The sequence below is a fragment of the Orycteropus afer genome, unplaced genomic scaffold, assembly GCF_000298275.1.
Source record: "Orycteropus afer afer isolate SDZICR_OR568_19922 unplaced genomic scaffold, OryAfe1.0 scaffold00321, whole genome shotgun sequence".
NCBI lineage: Eukaryota > Metazoa > Chordata > Mammalia > Tubulidentata > Orycteropodidae > Orycteropus > Orycteropus afer.
This window is the reverse complement of record NW_006921908.1, coordinates 2258785-2284556: the sequence shown is the minus strand read 5'-3', so window position 1 is coordinate 2284556 and position 25772 is coordinate 2258785. Positions and strand designations below refer to the sequence as shown.

At 37.0% G+C, this 25772-nt stretch overlaps 1 protein-coding gene across 1 annotated transcript in view; it reads right to left on the bottom strand.

Annotated features, from left to right (window-relative positions):
- Positions 1-784: 784 nt before the first annotated feature.
- Positions 785-25772, bottom strand: part of CCDC34 (coiled-coil domain containing 34) — a 27133-nt gene continuing 2145 nt past the window's right edge. The window contains exons 3-7 of the mRNA XM_007951959.2: positions 22386-22521; positions 15652-15759; positions 3692-3850; positions 2657-2798; positions 785-999 (exon numbers count right to left, since the gene is read on the bottom strand). Of these exons, the coding sequence (XP_007950150.2) occupies positions 785-999; positions 2657-2798; positions 3692-3850; positions 15652-15759; positions 22386-22521 (760 nt within the window). The remainder of the gene's footprint in view (positions 1000-2656; positions 2799-3691; positions 3851-15651; positions 15760-22385; positions 22522-25772) is intronic.

Sequence of the window (25772 nt, the reverse complement as noted above, 5' to 3'; positions counted from 1 at the left end):
TTCATTAATTTCTCAAGATCCACAGCACCAATAAATCTTAACTTTTCCTTTGAAAAGTCTAATCCTCATTTCTTTGTTACAAGTCACCAATTAGTTTATTTTCAAATATCTATGTAGGGAAACAGGAGCTCTGGTAGCATAGTGCCTAAGACACTTGACTGCTAACCAGAAGGCTGGCGGTTCAACCCACCAGCCACTCCTCGGATGGAAGGTTGGGCAATCTACTTTCGTAGTGATAATGCCTCAGAAACCCAAGGAGGGGTCGCTATGAGTCGCATCCGACTCAACAGCAAATAACAACAACAACAACATGTAGGGAAAAATATATGAAAACCATCAGCAAAGATTGGTTTCTATTAATCTAGGATTCTAACTCATGTACATTCTTCTAAGACTCAAGTATGTAGTTTAGAAATGACCATTTGAAGGACTTAATCTTATGATCATAAACAAGAACAAAAACTCAAGAATACAAGAAAAATTGCTGGCTTTATGGGTACTGAAGTTTAGCTTTAATGACATACCAAATACAAACACAATTCTTACACATTTAGTCACTTATTCTGCAAAACAATTTGCCAAGATCAACCCTGAAATATTTATAAAAATCAAAATGTGTATTTTCTTTAATTATGCTAAGGAGTCCAGGAGTCCACATACAAATGCAAAATGGGAAATTGTCAATTATCACATCAAATAGTGAGCTACTAAGTAGTAGTAAAAAATGATTTCTGACTTTAAAACTAAACAGCTCCAAGGAAAAACATGCTATTTCCCACATACATTATCTTTGTATTCTGTGCAGAGTTCCAAGGCAAAGATTGCTTCTGGCTTTATGAATGACCAGAGGTGATGACCTGTGTGGCTGACTTATCACAGGTCTTTTGTTCTTCTTTTCTGATAGATCCTTAGCTTCTTTGGGAGGAGGCATATGAATTGGCTTCCATGGAATTGGATTATAAAAGGCTGGTTCTGGATAGGAATTTCCACTGTAAAAGCCTAAAAAATTAAAAAAAAAAAAAAAAAAGATGAAGAAAAAAACTTCAAATCACAGAAACGACTTATTTTAAAATTCTAGCAAAATGTTAAAAAATAAGAAGGGTAAAACGGTCATTGATAAACTATTTTGATTCATTTACGACTCAAACCCTTGAAGATCAACTAACTCTTCTCAAATACAGTAAATATTACAGTAAATACCAAAATACAAATAATCTTAAGAGTCCAAATATTAATTTAAAAGCTATACAAATGAAAATGTTTACAAAAGTTTTAGGAAGAAATGAATGGTAGAACCCTTAAATTGAACAAAACCTTCATTTTCTTAATTCAGTTTGGAATTCAGTTTGGAGAACTATTGATTGTATACTAGTTTTCCACTGTCAGACACTAGTTTACAAAAAAAAAATTATTTTGAAAATGAAGCTAAAATGAATCAAAATTCTTATTCACAATCACTGAAATTTTCTTACTCAAATTATTAAGATTTCACAATATCATTGCGCTTTGGATTAATAATTGTGGCGTGCTCTCCTACTGGAATGCATGATATGTTTAATGCATAATACCTGATATCTAATAACTGTGTGAAAGAGAAATAGTTTGCAAATTATATCCATATCTTCTAGTCACTACATACACATAAATTTCTTGATTTCACAATTTGTAAAAAATGATATGGCCATAAGGAACAGAGACTTAAAAACAATAAAGCATGTGCAAACAAATATAGTGTTTGTTAGAAATTAAACTCATTAGAACTTGACACAATGGATACAGATCCATTATTTTAGCAATTTGCTTTTAGTCAATATATATTCCCCCGTAAAATTTTAACTTTACCATCCAATCATATGATTAAAATCCCTGTTTCATCATTAACACTGTATTCAAACAAGAAAGAAAAAAAGACAGTAGACCATGCTTAGAAGCTGTAATGGATGACCTCTGTGACACAGAAGAGGCCTAAATCCTGACAGCAGGAATGTGTCATTCAGACACTGGCAGCCCCCTTTGACTGCAAAGATATGTCAACACACACTTCACCAAAATGGTCAAAACAAAGTCTGGAATATGTTCTATTGTGTGAACAAAATAGAATGGGAGTATTTTTCATAATAAATCACTTAAACAAGTGAAGGGAGCTGTCAGCAAGGTATGAATTTCCAACGTGAAGCACAGGAATGGCCATTTACAATCAGACCAAGTCTAAAGGGTTTGTGTCTGGTTCACGTGTTGTCTAGTATTCCACCCTGAAAAACACTGTGCCAGAGGCAATGGAGCTGTGTGCTTCAGAGCCAGTCAGAGGAAGGGAAGGAGAAGTAATCCATTTACTGTGTCCTGATTACGGCCTTATTGCCCATGACCTAAAGAGAACTTTCCTTGTTTCTTACTGTTAGAAATCATTACTGTAAAGCCTAAGTTTGAGTTTTGCAACCACTGACTTTAAGAAAATAGTATTCGATTGATGTAAAATGACAATTAATTTGTAGTAGTCCCATAAGAATATAGTATGTTATATATAATCTTTAGGGAAAGAGTAATTTGAAAGAACAATTATTTTTACATGCTTCTATTTCTGCCAAAAGGAAACTAAATGTACACTATTTGTTCCTGCAAACCATTATTTATGTAAGCCACTAGCATAAAAACCAACCTGTAAGTTTCCCATTGGCATAACCATAGGTCTTTGCAGTTGGACGAGGTTTGTTTTTTGCATTTTCCAACCATTCCTTAAACTTCTTTTCTGCTATTTCCTTTTTTTCTTGCAATTCAGCTTGCCGTTGTTTTTCTTTTTCCTTAAAATAACACGACCAAAAAACTTATATTCTTTAACAATGCCATTCACTATCTGCTGATTTTTCCTCCTAACAGTTTTCCCACCTTAGTTGCTTACTGGTCATGAATACTGAATAATATTTCCATGATTTGAGAGCAAAATTTAACATGATCAGGAAAGTAGTATTGAGAAGTCTGCCACTGAACAATAGGACAAGAACCCAAGCAGAAAAAAAGAACTTGCTATTTTAACAGAATAGTAATTATAATATAAAGTGATACCTGTGAGAGCTGGAACTTGACAGGACTGCCTTATTCTTGGTCTTCCAAGTTTCCTGCCTTTGAGATGGTACCGTCTTACCATTTTTCTATTGCTGTCTATTAGTGGAAAATGTTTGAGTTTTCTTTCTCTGACACGTTTCCTCCTTACATCCTAACCAAACCCAAACGACTGCCATCAAGTCAATTCTGACTCATGGTGACCCTCACTGGATTTCCAAGACAGTAAATCTTTATGGAAGTAGATTTCCTCATCTTCCTTCTGTGGAGTGGCTGGTGGGTTTGAACCACCAACCTTCTGGCTAGTGGACAAATGCCTTAGGCACTATGCCACGAGAGCTCCTTCCTCCTTATATAGGTTCTGGCTTTCACATGTTGTTTTACTGTAATACGACTTTCCAAATGCATTGAAAAATATTTAAAAAGAAGTAACACAAAAAAGTTCTAAACCTGACTGAAAAAAATAACAAGTTTATTAATATTTTCAACCATAGAAAACCATAAATGTATATTCATTTCAGAAGCTTAAACACAGTACACTGGAATAAACAGAAATAGCTCCGTGTATTTATTTTATAGTCAGTACATATAAACACCTAAGACATATTTGAATGGGTCAGTCTAATAAAATTACCTTTTCTTTCTTCTTTTTTTCACATTCTTCAGCATTTTTTTTCTTTAGCCATTCTTGATATTTTTCTTTTGCTTTTTCTTGCAAATGTTCTTTCTCTAGTTCCTTTGCTGCCTTTTCTTCCATTTCTTTATTAATTTTTTGTTCTCTTTCTTTCCTTTTCTTAAATAAAAAAGACAGATTTAATTGGTATATTTGTAATTACCTTCATACAAGAAAGGATCATTATATACAGTAATTAGTAAAACTTCAGTTATTTCTTAAAATGCAGTGGTTGGTACAATGTGGCTTATGGAAATATGTAACATACGTGCAATTACATGTTCAATGTTAGTCTATCAAGTGGCCTGTAAGTTTTATGAGGGCAGTGACAAAGGTCATTCTCATGAAAGTACAGTCTAGGACAGTGCTGAGTAAATAGTGGGTGCTCATAAAGATTTGTTGAATTAGTGTAACAACAACCTGTTACATTTTCCTAAATTGTAGTGATTTTTAATGAATATCTAACTTCCCTCTGGTGGTAGTGCCTAAGGCATTTGACTGCTAGCCAGAAGACTGGCGGTTCAAACCCACCAGCCACTCCTCGGAAGGAAGGTTGGGCAATCTACTTCCATAGCGACATCTCGGAAACCCAAGGAGGGGTCGCTATGAGTCAGATCTGACTCGGTGGTAGTGACTTTGGTCTTGGTTTTTTGTCTCTAAAACAGAAGCCACATATGTGCACACTTCCTTGTAAGATTGTTTGCCAATACGAATACCTGGATCAATTTTCCCCATCAGTGAGTTACAGAAAGACAAGAGAGTAACATTTTAGCCCATTAAGTACTGCTGTAAGGGTACATACAAGCAATTCTCTGGCAACGTTAATTCTTATACGTCTTACATAGACCAGAAGCTGGCAAACTACAACCCAAAGGCCAAATCTAGTCTACCAGCCATCTATATTTGTAAATAAAGTTGTACTGGCATATGGCCACACCCATTAGTTTACATATTTATTGTCTATGGCTGCTTTTGCAATACAACCACAAAATGGAATAGCTTCAACAGAGACTGTAAAATCCACAAAGCCTAAAATATTTACTATCTAGCCCTTCAAAGGAAAAGTGTGCTGACCCCACATACTCTATAACTCAATGTTTGTTCCTTTCTCATTTGAAAGATTATCCACCAGATGGGAAAATGTAGCTACAGAATGATACTTAAGATATGAAATAGTAAACATAAAAGGATCTTTTATTTCTCTTCTTTTAATTTCTTGTAAGAAAGAAAAACATCACAAGAATGTCCATCAGTAGATGAATGAATAAACAAAATATGGTGTATACATACAAAAGCTATTACTAAGCCATAAAGAGAAATAAAATCCTGATACACACCACAACATGGATGAACCCTGAACACATTATGCTGAATGAAATCAGTCACAAAAGGATAAATATTATATGATTCCACTTCAATGAAATATCTAGAATAGACAAATGCATAAAGACCAGAGTTTATTAGTAGTTACCAAGGGTGGTCAGAAGGGAGAAGAGGGGAATTCATTACAATTTTTTGGCAATAAATTTAACAATTTAAATAAAATGTCACAATGTTTTGAAATACACCACTTTCCAAAACTGACTCAAAAAGAAATCAAGTATGTGAACTACCCTCTACTTGCAAACACAATTGAATTTAGAATAAAATATCCTTGCCACAAAGAAAATTATAGCCACTGATGACTTCATTGGTGAATTTTATCACCATTTAAGGAAGAAATAATACCAAACTCTACCCAAATTATGTTAGAAGACACAGGAAAAGGGAACAACATCTAAGTTCATTTCAAGAGATTGGCTTTACCCTGATTTCAAAAGCAGGCATGGTAATTCCAAGATAATCTCCTGTAGGGGAAGGCTTATCTATTCAACAGATAATGTTGGAATTCTCACATATCCATATGCCTATCCACAATGAACACACATGGAATCAGCAGTCAAGAAATCAGATGACATACAGCACTGGGCAATTATGCTGCAGAAGACCTCTTTTAAGTGTTAAAAAGCAAAGATGTCACTTTGCAAACTAGGGTGCACCTGACCCAAGCCACTGTCTTTTCAATACCCTCATACACATATAAAAGCTCACCAATGAACAAAGAAGATGGAAGAATAAGTGATGCATTTGAATTGTGGTGCTGGCGAAGAATACTGAGAATACTATTGACTGGCAGAATAACATGCAAATCTGTCGTGGAAGAAATACAGCCAGAATACTCCTCCTTAGAACGAGAATGGCCAGACTTTGTCTCATCTACTTTGATCTCATCATATTGCCAGAAGAGACCAGTTCCTGGAGAATGATGTCATGCTAGGTAGAGTATAGGCTCGGTGGAAAAGGGGAAGGCTCTCAACAAGATGAACTGACAAAATTGCTGCAGCGATGGGCTCAAACACAGCAATGATTATAAGGATGGTGCAGGACTAAGCAGTGTTTCGTTCTGTTGTACACAGAATTGTTACGAATCCTATAACATCTAACAACAAAACAACAACAAGCCAAAAAATGAACCTCGATCCTTATCTTGACCATACATTAAAATTAACTTGAAGTAGACATACAGGTAAAAGCTAAAGCTATAAAACTGGAAGATAACAAAGGAGAATATTTTTACACTTTGGGGTAGGTAAACATTTCTTAAATAGGTCACAAAAATGACAAACCAGAAAAGAAAAAACTGAAATACTTAACTCCATCAACATTGAACACTTATCATAATGAAAGCAGAGACTCAAAAAAAGACTTGTACACTGATGTTCATTGGAGCATTATTCACAATAGCCACAAAGTGGAAAAATCTAAATATGCATCAACAGATAAAAAGATAAACAAAATGCGGTACATACATCCAATAGAGTACTACTCAGCCAGTAGGAAAAATGAAGTCCTGATATATCCTACAGAATGGAAGGAGCCTGAAGACATTATGTTAAAAGAAAAGGGCAAAGAAAGTCAATCACAGAAGAACTATCCGGGATCAAATAAATAGCAACTCAAAAGATTAAGATAGGAACCTTAGGGAAGCAGTGAATGTTTGTTAACATAGGAGGAACAACTCAGAAAACAAAGGTGAGAATAGTTGCACAACTCAAAGAATGTAATCAATGTTACTAAACTGTACATGTAGAAACTGTTGAATTGGTATATGTTTTGCTATGAATGTTGTTGTTGTTGTTGTTGCTAGGTGCTGTCGAGTCGTCTCCGACTCATAGCAACCCCATGCACAGCAGAATGAAACACTGCCTGATCCCGCGCCAGCTCCACAATCCCTGCTATACTTGAGCCCATCGTTGCAGCCACGATGTCAATCCATCTCGTTGAAAGCCTCCCCCTCTTTTGTCGACCCTCCACCTTACCAAGCATGACATCATTCTCCAGGGAATGGTCCCTTCTGACAACATGACTGAAATAGGTGAGACTAACTCTGGCCATTCTCGCTTCCAAGGAGCACTGCGGGTGCACTTCCTCCAGAACAGATCTGTTAGTTCTTTTAGCAGTCCACAGTACTTTCAGCATTCTTTGCCAGCACCACAACTCAAAAGCATCAACTCTTCTTTGGTCTTCCTTATTCATTGTCCAGCTCTCACATGCATACGAGGCGACTGGAAATATCATAGCCTGTGTCAGGCGCACCTTAGTCCTCAAGGAGACATACTTGCTCCTCAGCACTTGAAAGAGTTCCTTCGCAGCTGACCTGCCCAGTGTTACATGTTGTCTAATGTCACGACTGCTGCTTCCGTTGGCGTCGACTGTAGAACCAAGCAATGTGAATTCTCTGACAACCTCAATCTTTTCTCCATTTATCATGATGCCACTTACTGGTCCAGTTGGGAGGATTTTTGTCTTCTTTATACTGAGATGTAATCCATACTGCAGACTGTGTTCCTCAATCTTCATCAGTAAGTGCCTCAAGTCATCCTCACTTTCAGTAAGCAAAGTTATCATCAGCATATCTCAGGTTGTTGATGATTCTTCCTCCAATCCTGATGCCACGTTTTTCTTCATATAGTCCAGCTTCTCGGATTATTTGCTCAGCATATAGATTGAATAAGTATGGAAAAAGGATACAACCCTGATGCACTCCCTTCCTGATTTTAAACCATGCACTGTCCCCTTGTTCTGTTTGAACGACAGCCTCCTGGTCAAGGTACAGGTTTCTCATGAGTACAATCAAGTGTTCAAGAATTCCCATTCTTCTCAATGTTATCCATAATTTGTCATGATCCACACAAACAAATGCCTTTACATAGTCAATAAAACACAAGTCAACATCTTTCTGGTATTCTTTGCCTTGAACCAAGATCCACCTGACAGCAGCTATGATATCCCTTGTTCCACATCCTCTTCTGAATCCAGCGTGCACCTCTGGAAGTTCTCTGTCAACTATGAATATCTATGTGTATATCCATGTATCTATATATACACACACATACACACACACGTGTAACAAAGGACTTGTAACAAATACATGAAGAATTCTTACAACTTAATATGACATACAATCCTTCCAAAAAAGTGAGAGCAAAAGAACTAATACTTCCAAAATAAGCTCATGAAAAGATGTTAGATATCATTAGGCCTCAGGGAAATGCAAATTAAAAGGACAATGAGACATAAGTGCACACTCACTAGAGTAGCTAAAATGAAAAAGACTGACAATAACAAATTTGGCAAGGATGTGGAGCAAGTGAGACTTTCAAACAATTTTACAATGTAAAATGATACAAGTACTTTAGAAAATAGTGGCAATTTCTTATAAACACATACTTATCATAAAACCCAGAAATTTAGCTTCTAGGTATGTATCCAAGTAAAATGAATTGTCCATAAAAAGACTTCTAACTTGTACATGGGGAGCTCTGGTAGCATAGTGGCTAAGGCACTTGACTGCTAACCAGACAGCTGGCGGTTCAAACCCACTAGCCACTCCTCAGAAGGAAGGTTGGGCAAGCCTACTTCCATAGTGATACTGCCTCGGAAACCCAAGGAGGGGTCGCTATGAGTCAGGTCTGACTTGACGGCACATAAGAACAACAACAACAAACTTGTACATGAATGGTCATAGCCTTTTATTCACAAAACCGTAAAAATTAAAATAACTACAATTGTTCATGGGAGTTCTGGTGGCATAGTGCCTAAGGCATACGACTGCTAACCAGACTCATCGGCAGTGAGTTTGGTTTTTTTGGTTTAAATAATTTAAAAACAAACAAACAAACAAACAAAAACTAAATTCACTGCCATTGAGTTCATGCCAACTCATAGCAACCCTCACTGGGTTTCCAAGGTGGTAAATCTTTACGGAAGGAAATTGTTCCATTATCCTCCCATGGAGCGGCTGGTGGGTTTGAACTGTCAACCTTCTGGTTAGCAGTCAAATGCCTTAGGCAACACTCCACCAGAACTCCTTAGGGTAAACAAACCAAAAACCAAACTCACTGCTGCCGAGTTGGTTCAGACTCACAGTGACCCCTCCTTGGGCTTCCAAGGCAGTATCTCTAGGGAAGTAGATTGTTCAATCTTCCTTCTGAGGAGTGGCTGGAGGGTTTGAACCGCCAGCCTTCTGGTTAGCAGTCAAATGCCTTAGGCACTATGCCACCAACAATTAGTGGTGTATTAATAGAACAGACTACTATGTGGCAAAAAAGAGCAACAAAGTTAATATATCCAATAGCAAAATAAATTTAAAAACTAAAGAGTGTAAATTCTGCAATTCCATTGATTAAGAAGTTGTAGAAAAGGCAAATTTAATCTACAGGGATAGAAAGCACATTAATGGTTTCCTTGAAGCTAGAGCTGCCTGGGGAGTTGGTATCAGAGGCTGACTACAAAGGGGCATAAGAGACACCTCTCCAGGGAGATGGAATAGCTTGATACCTTGACTGTGGTGTTGGTTACACAGGTGTAAAAGTTGTTAAAACTTATCAAACTGTACACTTAAAAAGAAGCATTTTATTATATGTAGATTAAACTCACTGCCATGGAGTCAAATTCGACTCACAGCGACCCCTTCCTTGGGTTTCCAAGGCGGTATCCCAATGCAAGTAGATTGCCTAACCTTCCTTCTGAGGAGTGGCTGGTGGGTCTGAACCGCTAGCCTTCTGGTTAGCAAGCAAATGCCCTAGGCACCACGCTACCAGATCTCCTATATGTAGATTATAGCTTAATAAAGTTGATTAAAAAAAAAAAAAAAAGACAGGTTCTCCGTAAAATTTAAACTAGAGAGGAGAGACTAGAATGCCACTAGTCAGCAAGAGGAGATCGAGCAGGCACTCAGAGAGAAGTACTGCAAGAGAGCTGCCACCTCCTCAGCAGCTTCGGATTTTCTGGCATCTAGCACTGGAACTGTACCACACGCAGCACTTCCTTTTCTGCTGCCCTAGAAAACCTTTGGTTTCCTGCCACTATAGGAAAGTAACAAAACAACTAGCTACTTAAAGTTTCTGAATTTCTGTTTTTAGCTCCTCAAGAAGTGCCTGGCATATAGCAAACACTGAATAAGCATTTGTCAAATGCATGAATGATGAGTTTTATCAATCATCAAGCTGGTTGATCTGAATTAGTTATATTAAAAAAAATCAATTTCATGTCTTGAAAATTGAAAAAAACAATTTTTATTTGAAAATATTTTTAAAACACTAAAAGTAAAGACCTTTTTACAAAATATTTCAAAACACTGTATAAAAACAAATCTGGGGGAAAAAAATTAGTAAGCACAGATGTAAGAGGACCAGATGAAATAAACCATTTATTTTTAAAGGACTTAACAATTTACAGTCATATTACAAGGAACTAGCTTTACTAATGGACACACAATTTCTTCTTGTCAAATTTTTAGATAGAACACAGTGAAAATGACTTGGAGAAATTAACAGCCACAGATACAGCTAAAATGTGAATGAAGCTGGAGGCAGGGTAAGACCACACACCATGAAATGTAAACAGAGGAGGTAAAAACTAGCTGCCGGACAGGAAGAAAAGAGCCAGGAGAGCAGTCTTTACAAATAGAGGTAAATGTTAACTAAGACTGGAATAAGAAATCTGATAGGTTTTAAAGAAAAAAGAATAATCAATTACTCCTGAACATGCACAAGAGTTCTACAGAATAGATAAAATGTAATTTCTCAAGTTCCATTTTAGAACTATTCTCAATCTTACAGAATCTTGCTTTCAATCATTACTGATTTATGTCAGGGCAAGCCATTTCCCTCCACAAGAAAAAAATTTTTTTTTCCCTCAAATAACTGGCTTAGGTTTACTGCCACTAATTAAACAGTGAATATATCATCTCCCAGCAGTGTCTCACATTCTTAGATAAACAGCTAGTATTTGATTGGCATGGTAAAATTAGCTTAATGGAGTTAGAAGATAAGCAAGGCTTTTAGAGGAGAGAGTATACTATTTTACACATGTAATACTGTTTTGTTTTATAGTTACACATTTCAAAAAAATATTACCCAAAGTTTTGTATTGATCACACAGGCTTATTTTTATTTTGGTATTTATTCACAAAAATAGTCTCATTATGTTATGGTATAAAGTAAACTAAAAAAGGAAACAAAGTAGTAATTTACTTTTGAAGTAAAGAACAAATACATTTATCATTGTAGCACATGCCAGTTTAACCAATCTTCTTAGAATACCTTGATGAAGAAGGCTACATCATTTACAATTTACTAAAGTTATTTACATAAAATGGTGCTCTTATTAACACCACTGTGAATTAGGTAAGTTAAGGACAAAAAAATTATAATTTTTTTTATAATTTAATAAAAATTATTAAAAACAATTCTATAATTTAAACAATTGTCTCAATCCAGCCAATTACAAAAGCAGTACTATTCAAAATGGAAGAAAGATGGGGTGATCTACTTCCATAAAGATTTACAGTCTCGGAAACCTAGTGGGGGTTGCTACGAGTTGGATTCAACTTGATGGCAGTGAGTTTGGTTTTGGTCTCTGGTAGCATAGTGCCTAAGGCACTTGGACTGCTAACCAGAAGGCTGGCAGTTCAAACCCACCAGCCACTCCTCGGAAGGAAGGTTGAGCAATCTACTTCCATAGTGATACTGCCTCGGCAACCCAAGGAGGGGTCGCTATGAGTTGGGGCCAACTCAATGGCACATAACAACAACAATAACAACATTCAAAATATGTAAAAGTCACAATAGAAAACAAATTGATAACAGAGTATTAAAATTTATTATTTGTGATCCAATAATAATGTACGAAAATGAAAAGGAAGACAATACGTTCATTCATTCATTCAAATGAAAAATACTATGTGTAAAATATTATGCTAGATCTTTGTAATGGATAAAAACATAAAAAAAATTCTTTCCCTTAAGGGTCTTAAAATTATAAGTGAAGTAAAGAAAATCCATAATACAAAACAGCAACAACATAAATACATAATAGAAGGCAATCTATGACAAAGTTCCTGTGGTAGTTCTATTTGTGTGTCAACTTGGCTGGGCGTGGTTGAGTGGCTGGGCAGATGGTAGTAGTTATTTCCCATGATGAGACTGGCAATCAACTCCATGGTGGGATCTACCACAAGCAGCTGAGTAGCTAACTGCCTTTGAGATATGGTCTGCTTCCTGTATATAAGAAGAAGCCTTGGGAACGGTCTCTAGCCTATAGCACACTTGGACCCTGCATGTAGCCGTGTCATTGTTCAGCAGCCTGCCAAGCTCTGCTGACCTTGGGACTTACAATGGACTTAAGTTAATGGCCTGCCGTGTGTTTTGGTAACATCAGGACCGTGCCTTTCTACTTGTCAACCTTGGGGCTTCTCAGCCTCAACAGCCAGCAGCAGTCTGAGTGAAGAAACGCCTCCAGCTCCAGTGAGCCAGGAGCAGGAGGCAGAGCTGGACCCCCAAGGTTGAGGGGCTTTCACCGAGCCTCTAGAGCCTGGCACTTTGAAATGGGACTTAAAGCCTCCAAACTGTAAGAGAATAAACTCGTTTGTTCAAGCCATCCCATTTGTAGTATATTCTTGTCAGAGTGGCACTAGGTAACCAAAACAGTGCCATAAAAGTGGTATGAATTGAACAAGGATTTAAAGAAGGAATGATCATTTCCAGCATGTAATCAAGGGTAAGGAGTCCTGGTGGTACAATGGTTAAACACTCAGCTGCTAACCATGAAGTCAGTGGTTTGAGCCTACTGGCTGCTCAACAGGAGGGAAGACTTGGTGATCTTGTGGGACAATTCAGTTAAGTGGCATAACATAGTTCATAATGTTCTACATCCTACTTTGGTGAGCAGTGTCTAGGTTAAGATACAATTACAGACTCCTCTTGTTTCGTTCTGCTGTGCCCGGGGTCACTGTGAGTCGGAAACGACTCGACGACACCTAACAACAACAACTTGTCTGGAGAAAAAGAGAAAGAAGGAAACAAAAGACTCAAAGAAGAAACTAGTCCACAGGACTTTATAGTCCATACGAACCACAGAAGAACCAGAGGGTGCCCAGCTACCACTGCTGACTGTTCTGAGCAGGAACACAATAGAAGGTCCTGGGTAAAAGAGGAGAGAAATGTAGAACAAAATTCAAATTCCTAAAACTGACCAGACCCAGTGGACTGATAGAGATTAGAAGAACCTCTGAGACTACTGCCCTAAGATAGCCTTTTAATTTGGAACTAAAGCCACTCTCAGAGGTCACCTTTCAGCTAAATAACAGATAGCCTATAAAATAAACAATATCATCCATGAGGAATGTGTTCCATCAAACAATCAACTATACAAGATGAATTAGTCAACACTGACCCAAAACCAAAGATGAGAAGGCAAGGCAGGGCAGGGAAACTAGATAAATGGAAACAAACAGAACACAAATAATGAGAATGGTGACACAATGCAAAAATTGCAACCAATGTCACAGAATAATCTGTATAAAAAGTGTTAAATGGGAACTCAATTTGCTGCATAAACTTTTACTTAAAAAAAAAAAAAGACCTAGCAATCTGCTTCCATGAAGATTACAGCCTTGGAAACCCTATGGGACAATTCTACTCTGTCCTGTAGGGCTGCTATCAATTGGAATTGACTCAACAGCACACAACAACAACCAGGGAACGCTACATGAAGGAAATGATTTGCATAAAGGGAAAGATAGGGTAGAGGATATGATGAGATTCCATGCTGATGAAATATCATATATAAAAATACAGAAGTGAGAAATATTAAGAACAAAAATGTTCTCAAAATTGCCCATGAATACATATCCCCATGGACTAGGGGGCACAGCTCAATGTTCAAGATTTCTTTGAAACTGATTGTGTATCTTAAATATATAAAATTTATATTCTACTCCATTAAACATCTATGTTTGTTTTAATATAAAAAACAACATTTCCTCCCAGATTTTTCCAGGAAAATTTATACTTTAAGAAGATGGGACGTGATAATCGTAGGTGTATTCCTTAAAGGATCCCAGTAAGAAGCAACAGCATAGAGTGAAGGGAAGAATGAGAGAGAGACATAGCTGACATGGAATTTTAGATCAAAGAATAAAAGCCAGCTTAGAGTTTAATCAGCCAGCTTAGAGTTGTTAAAACCTTATTCACAAGACAGTGAAGAAACATGAAAAATAGTTTTTGAATTGGGGACTTCTTCAGCAAGGCATAAAAGGTGGATTCATTCATTCAACAAATATTTTTGGAGCTCTGGTAGCATAGTAGCTAAGGCACTTGACTGCTAAGCAGAAGGCTGGCGGTTCAAACCCACCAGCCACTCCTCGGAAGGAAGATGGGGCAATCTACTTCTGTAGTGATACTGCCTCGGAAACCCAAGGAGGGGTCGCTATGAGTCAGGTTTGACTCGATGGCACATAACAACAACAACACTACATGCTAAGGAGTTCAGGAGGTGCAGTTTTTAAGGCATTCACCTGCTAACCAAAAGGTCAGCAGTTTGAATCCATCAGCCACTCCACAGGGGAGCGATGAGGCAGTCTGCTTCCGCATCAATTTATCACCTTGGAAACCCTATGGGGAAGTTCTGCTCTGTCTTAAAGGGTCACTATGAGCTGGAATTGACTCTATGGCAGTGGGTTTGGTTTGGTTTCGGCTACCATATGCTAAAGGAACACTGGAGGTACAGTGGTTAAGCACTAGGCTGCTAACCAAAAGGTTGGTAGTTTGAACCTACTAGCCGCTCCATGGGAGAAAAATGTGGAGTCTGCATCTATAAAGATTATAGCCTTGGATACCACGGAACACTTCTGCTCTATCCTTTAGCTGTTGCTATGAGTTGGAATCTACTCAATGGCAATGGGTTTTTGGGTTTACGATGTGCTAGGTACTCATTTAGCCGATGGCAAACTAAGTAAGAGAGGAAAAAATTCCCTCCTTATTATGGAGCTTACATTCCAGAACAGGGAAATAAGGAACAAATTAGTTTAAAGATACAAGGAGACCAGACTGGAAGAGATCACAAACAGAGGAGTTGTATTTGTAAAGGAACGGAAGGAATGACCACAATGACAGAAGAATTTTGATTATGTTTGGGTAACTTAGAAGATAGCAGTACTAATAAGAAAAAGAAAAGAATTAGGAGAATGGGTATATGGGGGGGAGAATGGATAATAAAGGGGATTTGCAGGCTCAGAGGTATCAGCAGATCAAACAGATGGAAATCCAAGACTCTAGAGATACACACTTTATGGCAGCCTATAGGCAGGCAGGCAGGTACTAGTGGAAGCCACATGAGGGAGAAAGGAGAGAAGCAAAGGGCAGAAGACAGAGCCTTCGATAAATGTCCATGAGTAATCAAAAAAAAAAAAAAAAAAGAGAGAGAAAGAAGAAAAATTCTGAGAAATACAAGAAAAACCTAGGTAACGAGGGAGTAATGGAAAGACTTTGCAAAAGAGCTATTATCAGTGTGTGTATGCACGTGTCTTTTCTCCTTACCTGTTCATTCTTTTTCTGAACCCATTCCTTGTGCTTTTCTTCAGCAATTATTTTTCTTTTTTCATGTTCTTCCTTTTTTTTCCTTTTTTCTAGTTGTTGATTTAATTGCTGTTGATTTTATGTAAAGAAAAGCAACATTTAATAGCAATTACTCACATCATGTATTTTAAAAAGGGCTGAGGTTAACCAAATTAAACAAAAATTTAATTTTCTTCATAGAAAATATACTATTAGCACCACTAACTTATTTAAGTTACTAGTCTATGATGGAAAAAAAGTATTTGTAAAAAGTGTAAGTCATTTTTTAGAAATGCAAATAATTGCTTGGCAGCAAAACACTAGCTTCTTAGACTAAACTTCAGCTAAATTACTCTCATTGAAATCAACTTTCCCACACATAAATTTTGGCATCATTGTAAGGAACTGGCAGAAACTCAAGAGAATTGCAACTTTTTTTTTTTTTTTTACTGTTATAAAAAGCTTCTATATTATTTATGAAGATAAAAGATAGGAATAAAATAATCCCTAAATTAAAATTTTAATTTAAAGGTACACCAAATAAGACATGTAAAGATGCCATTTAAGTTTCTTTGAGGAAATAAATAATCCAGATTTTTTTCACTGATTTTATAGCTCGAGTGTAAAACAAAACCACATTCATATCCCAGATTATTTAATGGCCTTGCTGTCACTCGAATCTACACGTTTGGGCATTTCCTCAGGAGAAAGAATGTAGAAGGTATGGCCAAATAAAACTGCAAGCTGAATGTCACCACTCTGTCACTCATCAGTTAAATTACTGCATTCGTTGAGAATGCTGTTCAAACTAGACGTCTAGGACTGTACTACCATAATTACTGGTTATTTTTTCTTGTCTCTCCTTAGATACTAACAATCAATTACTACTTTTACATATTTTCCATTGGTCCCCACTCCTCCACCCTTTTAAGACCAACCTACCTAGGGATGGATAGTAGGGAAAAGGATAATTTTTTAACTCTCAGACAAAACGAAGATAAAACTCTACACCAAGAATATACCTGTTGTACTTTAGAACAGATGGGCCCAGAATATTTGTCTCCAATGACTCTCATCCTAAAATCCTGCTGCATAGAGAAGAGCTGCCTTCACTCACTCGGAAAAGTCTTACAACTCTTGAACACTATACTCCAACAAGCAAAATACCCCTCTTGGGTTTAACGATTCTTCACTACCTCTGCATATGCTATTTGTTCTTTTCTCACTCAATATTCATGGAGTGCCCACTAAGAAGGTAGCAGGAACTGAGACGTAAAGACAAAATTCCAGATGTTTCATCTAATCCAATCTTATATCGACCAAAAAATTAAGTGCCACATTGTGAGGTATTGTCTGTAAAAGGAGTTCAGAGAAGGGAAGGGAAGGAAGCAAAAGAAAGAGAAGACACAGTGTGGACCGGGTAGTCAGAAATGAGCTAGCACCATGAAAGCAGCAGTAAGTAGATGGCTTGATTAGAAGGAAGAGATGAGGAGTGGAAAATGAGTGTGGTGCTTACTAGATGGAAAAAGCTGTTTTTTGTGGAAAAAGCTGTTTGTTTGTTGTTGTTGATGTTGTTGTTTGTTTTGAGATTGCTGGTAGCATAGTGCCTAAGGTGTTTGACTGCTAACTAGGAGGCTGCCAGTTCAAACCCACCAGCCACTCCTTGGAAGGAAGGCTGAGCAATTTACTTCTGTAGTGATACTGCCTCGGAAAGCCAAGGAGGGGTCGCTTTGAGTCAGGTCCAACTCGACAGCAAAATAACAACAACAAGAAGAAAGTAAACTGAACATTGTGAAGCAAGAATACGTGGAAAAACGGATGACTTAGAGCTTTTAATGATAAAGGTTGAAGACTGAATTTGAAAGGATGTGAACTATTTTGAAGGAGACTGACAAGTAAGTTGCCACAGCATATGGGAAGAAGGTCTAGACTTGTGTCAGGTAACAAGAAAGAGGGAAATGTGTGTGGTGTACACATACACACACACATACACATTATAAATACACATACATAAATATATAAAATAAAAAATGAGACTTTGTAACAGGCTAGATACAGATCTGACAATTATATATCCAGAATTTTCCACAATAGTCCTGAATTCATGCTATTTTAAGAAATGATTTAAACATACAATTCAAGAAATTATTGATTGAATTTGTATATATTTTATATCTTTTTAAGATTCTTCATATAACTAAACAAAAAAATCGGGGAAAAATATCAGACTTTGTGTTTCTATTTTATGGTTCACATATTTTAGTTAAGACTGATATAGGCATTTTAAAGAAGGCACAAAATGTGCCTAGAAGATACTACAACTAACCCAAAGTGCTCCAATCTCAGGACATCCGTTCAAGTAATTTCCCAACGCAGAATACACATCTCATTCTGAGCCCTGACCCTTCCATGTAAGCCTGGTCCCTCTTAGAATTTCCTACCCTGAATGACTCGACTCCATCTGTTCACCACCAAAGCAAGCTTCTCCCAGAACACAGCTAGAGTTTTCTCTCACAAGACCTTTACATCGTCTTCTGGTACACCATTGAATTGCAACAGGATTACAGCTATTTTCCCATAGAGTAAACACTTGATTATAGATAAGCCAAATCCATTGAGGATCTTAAACATGCATGTTTGCCTACTTTCAAAGAACTTTTTGCCACTAAAGGTGACAATCAGAAAAATTGACAATTTTGTGTTTTACCAACTCTATATCCTGCCCTATTCCTCATTAAGTACTGATGAATGAAATGGCCAAAGGCAAGGTAGGAAGAAAAAAAAAAAAAGAAAAACCACACAGATTATTTACAAAGTAGATAATTTTTATAATTTACAACAGATTGTACTAGAATGTTAAAGCAAACATAAATAATCAGAATTAGTCAAAGTCCAGAAAGAATTTAGGGAAGTCTGCTAAAAATTTTTTTAAAAAACAAATAAAAATGTAAATAAAATTTTTATAGCCTTAGAAAACCAATACTATCATTTCCATTATACTAATGTTCAATGTTTACCATATGTATCATCTCAACAATAGTTACAAATGCAAAACATTTTGTAAGTGAGTAATTTTGATAGGTTAAAATAATTTTTTCACTCAATACCACAGAGAAGTTTGAAATAAATCTAAATGTACTTACTGGAATCAAATATATGAGTAGTGAGGATCTTTTCAAGGACCTAATTACCCTTTAAATTTTTATTTAAAGTTCACCCTTTAAATTTCAAGAGAAGAAAATAACAAAGACAGAATAAGCTGAAAAATACTAAGTCTGATCTATTTATTTCTAAAATACATCTTGGTATACTGGAGAAAGCACTTAAATTGGAAGTTAAAAACTGCTACAAAGCCATCTCTGTCACTAACAAAAATCTTGGCAAAGTTACTTCGTTGGCCCTGTGCTTTTTATCTTTAATAGGTATATGACATAAATCATGCTTATGATTAAAACCCTGTGCTTTTAATGATATGATTTGTAAACAAACCAGGAAATTCTGTAAACAAGTACAAAAAATAAATAAATAAGGAAAGAATGACTTAGAAAATGAAACAAAGAGAAAAGGATGAAAAGAATGGCTATCACAAATACCCAATATGAGCTCTGTGCTAAAGTGAGCGCAACAGGAAAGAGTAAGATTTGTGCTAAACTATCTCAGCTGACATAGAGTTAGTATGGAAGAAGCCATAAGAACTGCCAAGCTACTAACTACATGAGGTTTCATCTTTCAACCAAATTACAAATAATTACACCCTGTTATGTGCTTAATCATTGTGGTAGGGACTTTGTATTCATTATTTTAATCTGTTCTCAAACAAATCTTTATGGTAGCTATTATTATCTCCCTTTTAACATAATAATAACTAACTTTTCTTGAGTGCTCCCTGTACGCTAATCCATATCCTGAAGTTCTCTTAGTCTGCATAACAACACTATGAAGTAGGTATCATTTTTTGCCCTTTCACTGATGAAGAAATCAAGACACGGAGACGTTAAGGATTTGCTCAAGGTCCAAGGTTTGAATTCAGGAAATATGGGTCAAGAATTTATGGTTTTAACCACTCCACTATTGCCTTTCTATCATCTGGTTTATAGATGAAGAAACTGAGGCTCAGAGAAGGAAAACAACTTTCCCAAGGTGTGAAAATTTCAGCACAGTGCTATAATTAACTTCTTTCTTTGTACACTGACTCCAAAACTGACTTGAAGTAGTCCTTTTTCTTTCTTTTCTTCTTTCTTTCTTTTCATTTTTTAATATAACAAATGACTACTAGCAAGGCTAGGTAAAAACCAAATACCATAAGCTGAATTCCACCTTCCCACGCACTACACATTGATGTTTTCCAAACTTTGAGTCTAAAATCAGTTTAATGGCTTATGACCAGCTCCTCCCCAAACAGAATACAATGGTTAAAGTATTATTTCAGTTAAGTATGTATTGTATATGTGTGTGTGTGTATATATATATATGTGTGTGTGTGTGTGTGTGTGTGTGTGCGCGCTTGTATATAACACGAAGCAGATTTCTCACTGTAAGTAGATATTTTAAAAACCAGTGCACTAAATTATGTAACTGGTAATGGTAACACTGAGGTTGAGGTAACAGGAGAGTTTGTGGTTGCAATAACACAAACTAATCCTAAAAATAAATGAAAAGGCTGTAAGAAGGCTATGATAACAAAGACACTAGAATACAGATAAAATCAAAACCTACCATGCTTATACTGTCTCATTTACTCCTCACAAAAATCTTGTGATGCATTATTTTATCCCTTTGTACAGATGATGAAATTGAAGCTTAAAAGTTTAATGTCCCTAAAATCACCCAGGAGACAAGTATGGAACTAGAGCTCTTATTAAGCCTGCCCGACAACAAATCTTGCTGAAACCCTGTGCCCTTCCTAAGAGAAAATAAGTGCTCCTCTCACAGTGCATTCTCCCAGGAATAAATTTAGAATCTAGAAAACAAAGTAACATACAACAGGGAAATGGCATGATGTATTGGTTTCCACAATCATTCGAATCATGCCAAGCTGCCTGAACATGCAACCGCCTACCTCACTAGGTACCCATCACAGAAACAGATAACTAGTTTCAAAACTGATAAGGAAAATTTATTCAAGGAATATCACAGACATGGGCAAAATTTTAGTTCCAAGGGTTTTTATGGCAACCTGGTTACCAATAGGTCAGGAAAAAAACTTAAATATCCACCAATAATGAATTATCTAAGCAACGGTAGTAAGTTTGGTTGTTTTTTAAAAGCATATTTTAGTATAATGAAAATATACTTTAATAAAATATTAGGCAGCCAAATTACAATGCAAAAATATTTAATGATAAGGAAATATAACAATGTAACAGGCACAAAAAAAGAAGGTTAAAAAGAATTTCACTAAAAACAAGCATCTTTCACAGTCCAAATCTATTTGGTTCCTGTGTTTGGATAAGAATTCAGAGAGTGAGTTTGGATAATGAGTGATGCCAAATTACCTAAATCCATTCGACTGCTAGGTTGCACATAGCAAACAGAATTTAAAGAGTGAAGGATTCTTGTGAAAATGTATCGGAAAGTATTTGTTTTTTGAGTTTTTCTAGTGAGAGGTCAGACAGTGATAGATAGCAATCCCATCCTCCAACACACATACACACACACACAGATAGAGAGAGAGAGAGAGAGAGAACACAATCAGAGGAGTTACAGCCTATGTAGGGGTTAGGTTTTAAAGTCATTACATGAGTCAAAAACTGCCTAATGTCAGAATTATCTGTAAAAAGAAATGTATTAGATCTCTTCTATAATGTTGTTTCAGCTGAGCTCCAGATGAAGTAGATGACCTTCGTTTCAGATTCATATTGCATGCACAGACACAGACACACACAAAAAAACGTATTTTCATACACTGGCATCACACATAGAGAAACTTCTATAATCAAGTCACGGAGGCAGAGAAGAATGAAAACACCTAAGAGACCAGCAGATTCCCATCTCCCTGCATATATTTATTCTAGGGTACACGCTCTTTGACAGATATGGCAACAGAATCCTGTCTCTGTAACAATTTTTATCTCACTGCTAAATTTCACCTTATAGAATGTTATTGCCTGATTTTGACTTAACCTTAAATATACATATGACCAAGTTCTATTTTAAGTGCCTAGATATACACATATCTACATATATGTGTTTTTCAATTTTACACAGAATAAAGTCTGGAAGGCTATATACCATAATATTAACAGTAGTTATCTTCAGGTGTTAAGATTAAAGGAGATTTTAATTTTCCTAATTATGCTTACCCATATTTTCTAAGGCGCTCTGGTGGTGCAGTGGTTAAAGCATTTGGCTGCTAACAAACAGTTCCCGGTTCAAACCCACCAGCAGCTCCATGTGAGAAAGAAGAGGCAGTGTGCATCCATAAAGATTTATAGCCTTGGAAACCCTAGGGGGCAGCTCTACTCTGTCTCTGAGGGCCATATGAGTCTGAATTCACTTGATGGCAGTGAGATTTTGGCTTTTTGGTTTATATTTTCCAACTGTTCTTTTAGTAAATACATGTTACATTTACAATAACAGTTATTCTAATTGATAGTGTAAACTGACACAGCAAATGCAAAAACTGTTTTTGGAAACAACGTTAACACTCTAATTTCAAGAGCAGCTCTACTTTGTGAGCTCCTAGATTAAATAAAAAGCAAACAGTCTAGTTTTACCTCTAGAGATTTCTGTTGCAGACGATCACGTTCTTCTTTTTCTTTGCCAACAAACCATAATTCCCATGGTGTCAAGCTGCTTTCTGGTAAGTGCACCTGTTTCTGTTCTTCTTGGGTATCTTCTGCTTCAAACTCACTGGTACAGAGAGCACAGTGTAGCATTGTCCACATAACTCTTTGGCTTACAAGTCAAAATCACTTACCTGTACAGTGAAAGCAGTAATCCTGTATAAATAATGTTGTGATTTAGAATGCTATGATTTATATGTAAATATATATGAAAAATCATGAAAAAGAAGCCCAATTATTTATCTATCCAACTATCTTTGAATACCTTCATTTCTTGAAACACATTATTTAAAAATCTACTGGGATAACCCACATACATTTCAATAAATTCAATGCCAACACTATTTTTTTCCCCCTAAAAATCTTTAATTTGGACAACTGCATTATAACGCAGAGCCCCTTGATGGTACAAATAGTTAACATGCTCGGCCACTAAGGGAAAGGTTGGAGGTTCAAGTTCACCAGAGGTACCTTGGAAGACAGGTGTGGTGATCTACTTCCAAAAAATCAGCCATTAAAAACCCTACTCTGCCACACATTGGGTAGCTATGAGTCAGAAACAACTTGACAGCAACTGGACTAGAATTAAAATGTATGGTCCTACTCAGATCTTGGAGCAGCCTTCCATTCCTTTCCCACTCCATTTTTCCTTTCTAGGACATTAGCAGACAGATGGTAAGGTCTGAGTATGGTATAAACCAAACCAAACTCACTGCCGTCGAGTTGAACCCGACTCATAGCAACCCCTCCTTGGGTTTTTGAGGCGGTATCATTACGGAAGTAGATTGCCCAATCTTCCTTTCAAGGAGTGCCTGGTGAGTTTGAACCGCCAGCCGTCTGGTTAGTAGTCAGATGCCTTAGGCACTATGCTACCAGAGCTCCTGAGTAAGGTATGGGATTAGAAAAAAGTACGAGACAATGTGTTTTTTTCTTGTTTTTGATAATCATACTGCAGTTATGTACAAGAAATTATACACTGATGATTTAGAATTAAAGGGGCATCATGTCTGTAACTTATTCTTGAATGATTCAGGAAAAAAAGAACATGTACTTATACAAAAAGACTTATAAAACATATCTGTTAACAATTAGGGACTGTGAGTAATGGATGAACAAAAGGATCCCCTTTCTCAACTTTTCTATAAGCTTGAAATTGTTTTGAAAGTGAGCAAAAATAATAATAATAATAAAAAGGCCCTCTGAACATTTCCATTGACTCCGTCACCAGTCTCTTGGTTTTTCCAGTCTGGTTACCTTCTACTGCAGTCTCCATCTCCATCAAGTGCCTTCTATCAGTTTGTCTCTTCTGGTCTACCAGAAGACTCAAGCTAAAGCTCTGGGGGAAGGGGAGAGTTACTGTGTATGTACATATGTAAATAACACTGGGATGGCCAGGGATAAGCCTCACCATACTTAGGAAAAACTGAACAATCAGCACCCAGGGAAAGAAAAGTGTTTAGCACTCAATGCAGCTCTAGAGATGTACCTCTAACACTCCTCCTGCGTCTAACGACTGTCTCGCCCATTGCTAAACACAACTTTTCTCTACCTCCTAACTTCAGCCTACTAGGGTTCTGCTGTTGTTTTGCTGCTGTAATTCTTCATTCATCTATGCCCTCATAGAATTTGTATTCTAGTGAGAGATACTGCTGATCTGCTATTTATTTCTTAGACTGTCTTTCCGTTTCAGTCTTGTGAATGACTTCATCTGCTCTACAGTTTCAACTCAATGGCATCAATAGGATTAGTATCACCCAGTGTGCCCTCTTCCATGGGTCTCTTCCTGTCCCGGACCATACAGAATCCCGAGTCATGCTTATTATCAATTTAAATCATAGAACAATATGTGATAGTTGTTAAGTTGCTTAAATGTAACACTAATTGTTTTATAAAATCTTCCTACACTGAATACATTATTAGTTATAACATTATTAGTAACTGAGTGGAAGACTTTTTAAATTTTTCTCCTTCTTTTCCTTTAATTACTTCATTCTCAAAGTTATTGATATATGTTCACAAATACTAATTTCACAAAATCAATGACTATAAAAACACCAGCAACAAGAAAAACAACAGCCTGTGCTTGTAGAGCATGCAGACAAAACCACAAAGTGTCATTGTAATGACAGCTCTGACCAGAACACATTAGAAAGCTCAAAAAGAAAATCAGCATAGTTTTAGCTTTGTAGTTATTTTGATACATATAAGCTGAGCTTGTTGTTGTTGTTGTTGTTGTGTGTCGTCGAGTCGGACCCAACTCATAGCGACCCCTCCTTGGATATCCGAGGCAGTATCACTACAGAAGTAGATTGCCCCATCTTCCTTCCGAGGAGTGGTTGGTGGGTTTGAACCGCCAGCCTTCTGTTGGGCTTACCCCCCTGAAGTTTTTGATGCTACAACCAACAACAAACCAAAAAACAAACTTCTGCTGCAACTCTGTGCAAAAATGTTATAGCTGTTTTTGTGTCTCCCCTCTGGCAATAGCACTGGTGCAGTCCACAGCTCCCACAACTTCCCAGAGACATCACCGCTTCAACTATCACTACTTGCCAATGATGTCCAGAACAGTAATTCCAAGCCAGACTTTCTCCTAAGCACCAGACTTTTATTTCTAATCACCTGACAGCTCTACCAATATATTTAACTCAATCAGCGTAAAACAGTCATCTTCTATACCCACCTACCACCTGCTCCCCCAAGTAAAACTTTGCTCCTGCTCTTATAATTCTACCTCAGTGATAGGTTCCACCCATTCACCCAGTACCAGAGCCAGAAACCAGGACCTGCCCTCCTTCCACACCTGGTCCTTCCTCCCTTTCATACCTATACAATGGCTTAGTCATGTCAATTCTACTTCCTTCAGTTTTCTCAAGCCAAACTCCTGAGCTCTTGTTAGCTTGTCAAGCTGCTGTCCTATTTGGCCCTGACTTATTACATCCAGTATAAAACAGAACAAAATGATGTCTGGCCCTGTGCCATCCTCTTAACTGGTTACAGATTGGAGAGTTGTGATCCATAGATTTTCAGGGAAGATTTTTGGAAGTTGATTGCCAGACCTTCCTTCTAGTCAGTCTTAGTCTGGAAGCTCTGCTGAAACCTATTCCTCATCATAGCAACACAGCCTCCGACTGACAGACCGATGGGTGGGAGCTGTGCATGAACCTACTACTGAACTCACCTTCCTCCTACTAAACCACTCTAAGAGGTTGCATTTATTCATACATTTCTTGAACACCTAATATGTATCTGACACTTACCATAAACAAGGTCTGACAGATCCTGCTATTTTCTTTCCAGATCCATATCCCACCAATCCCT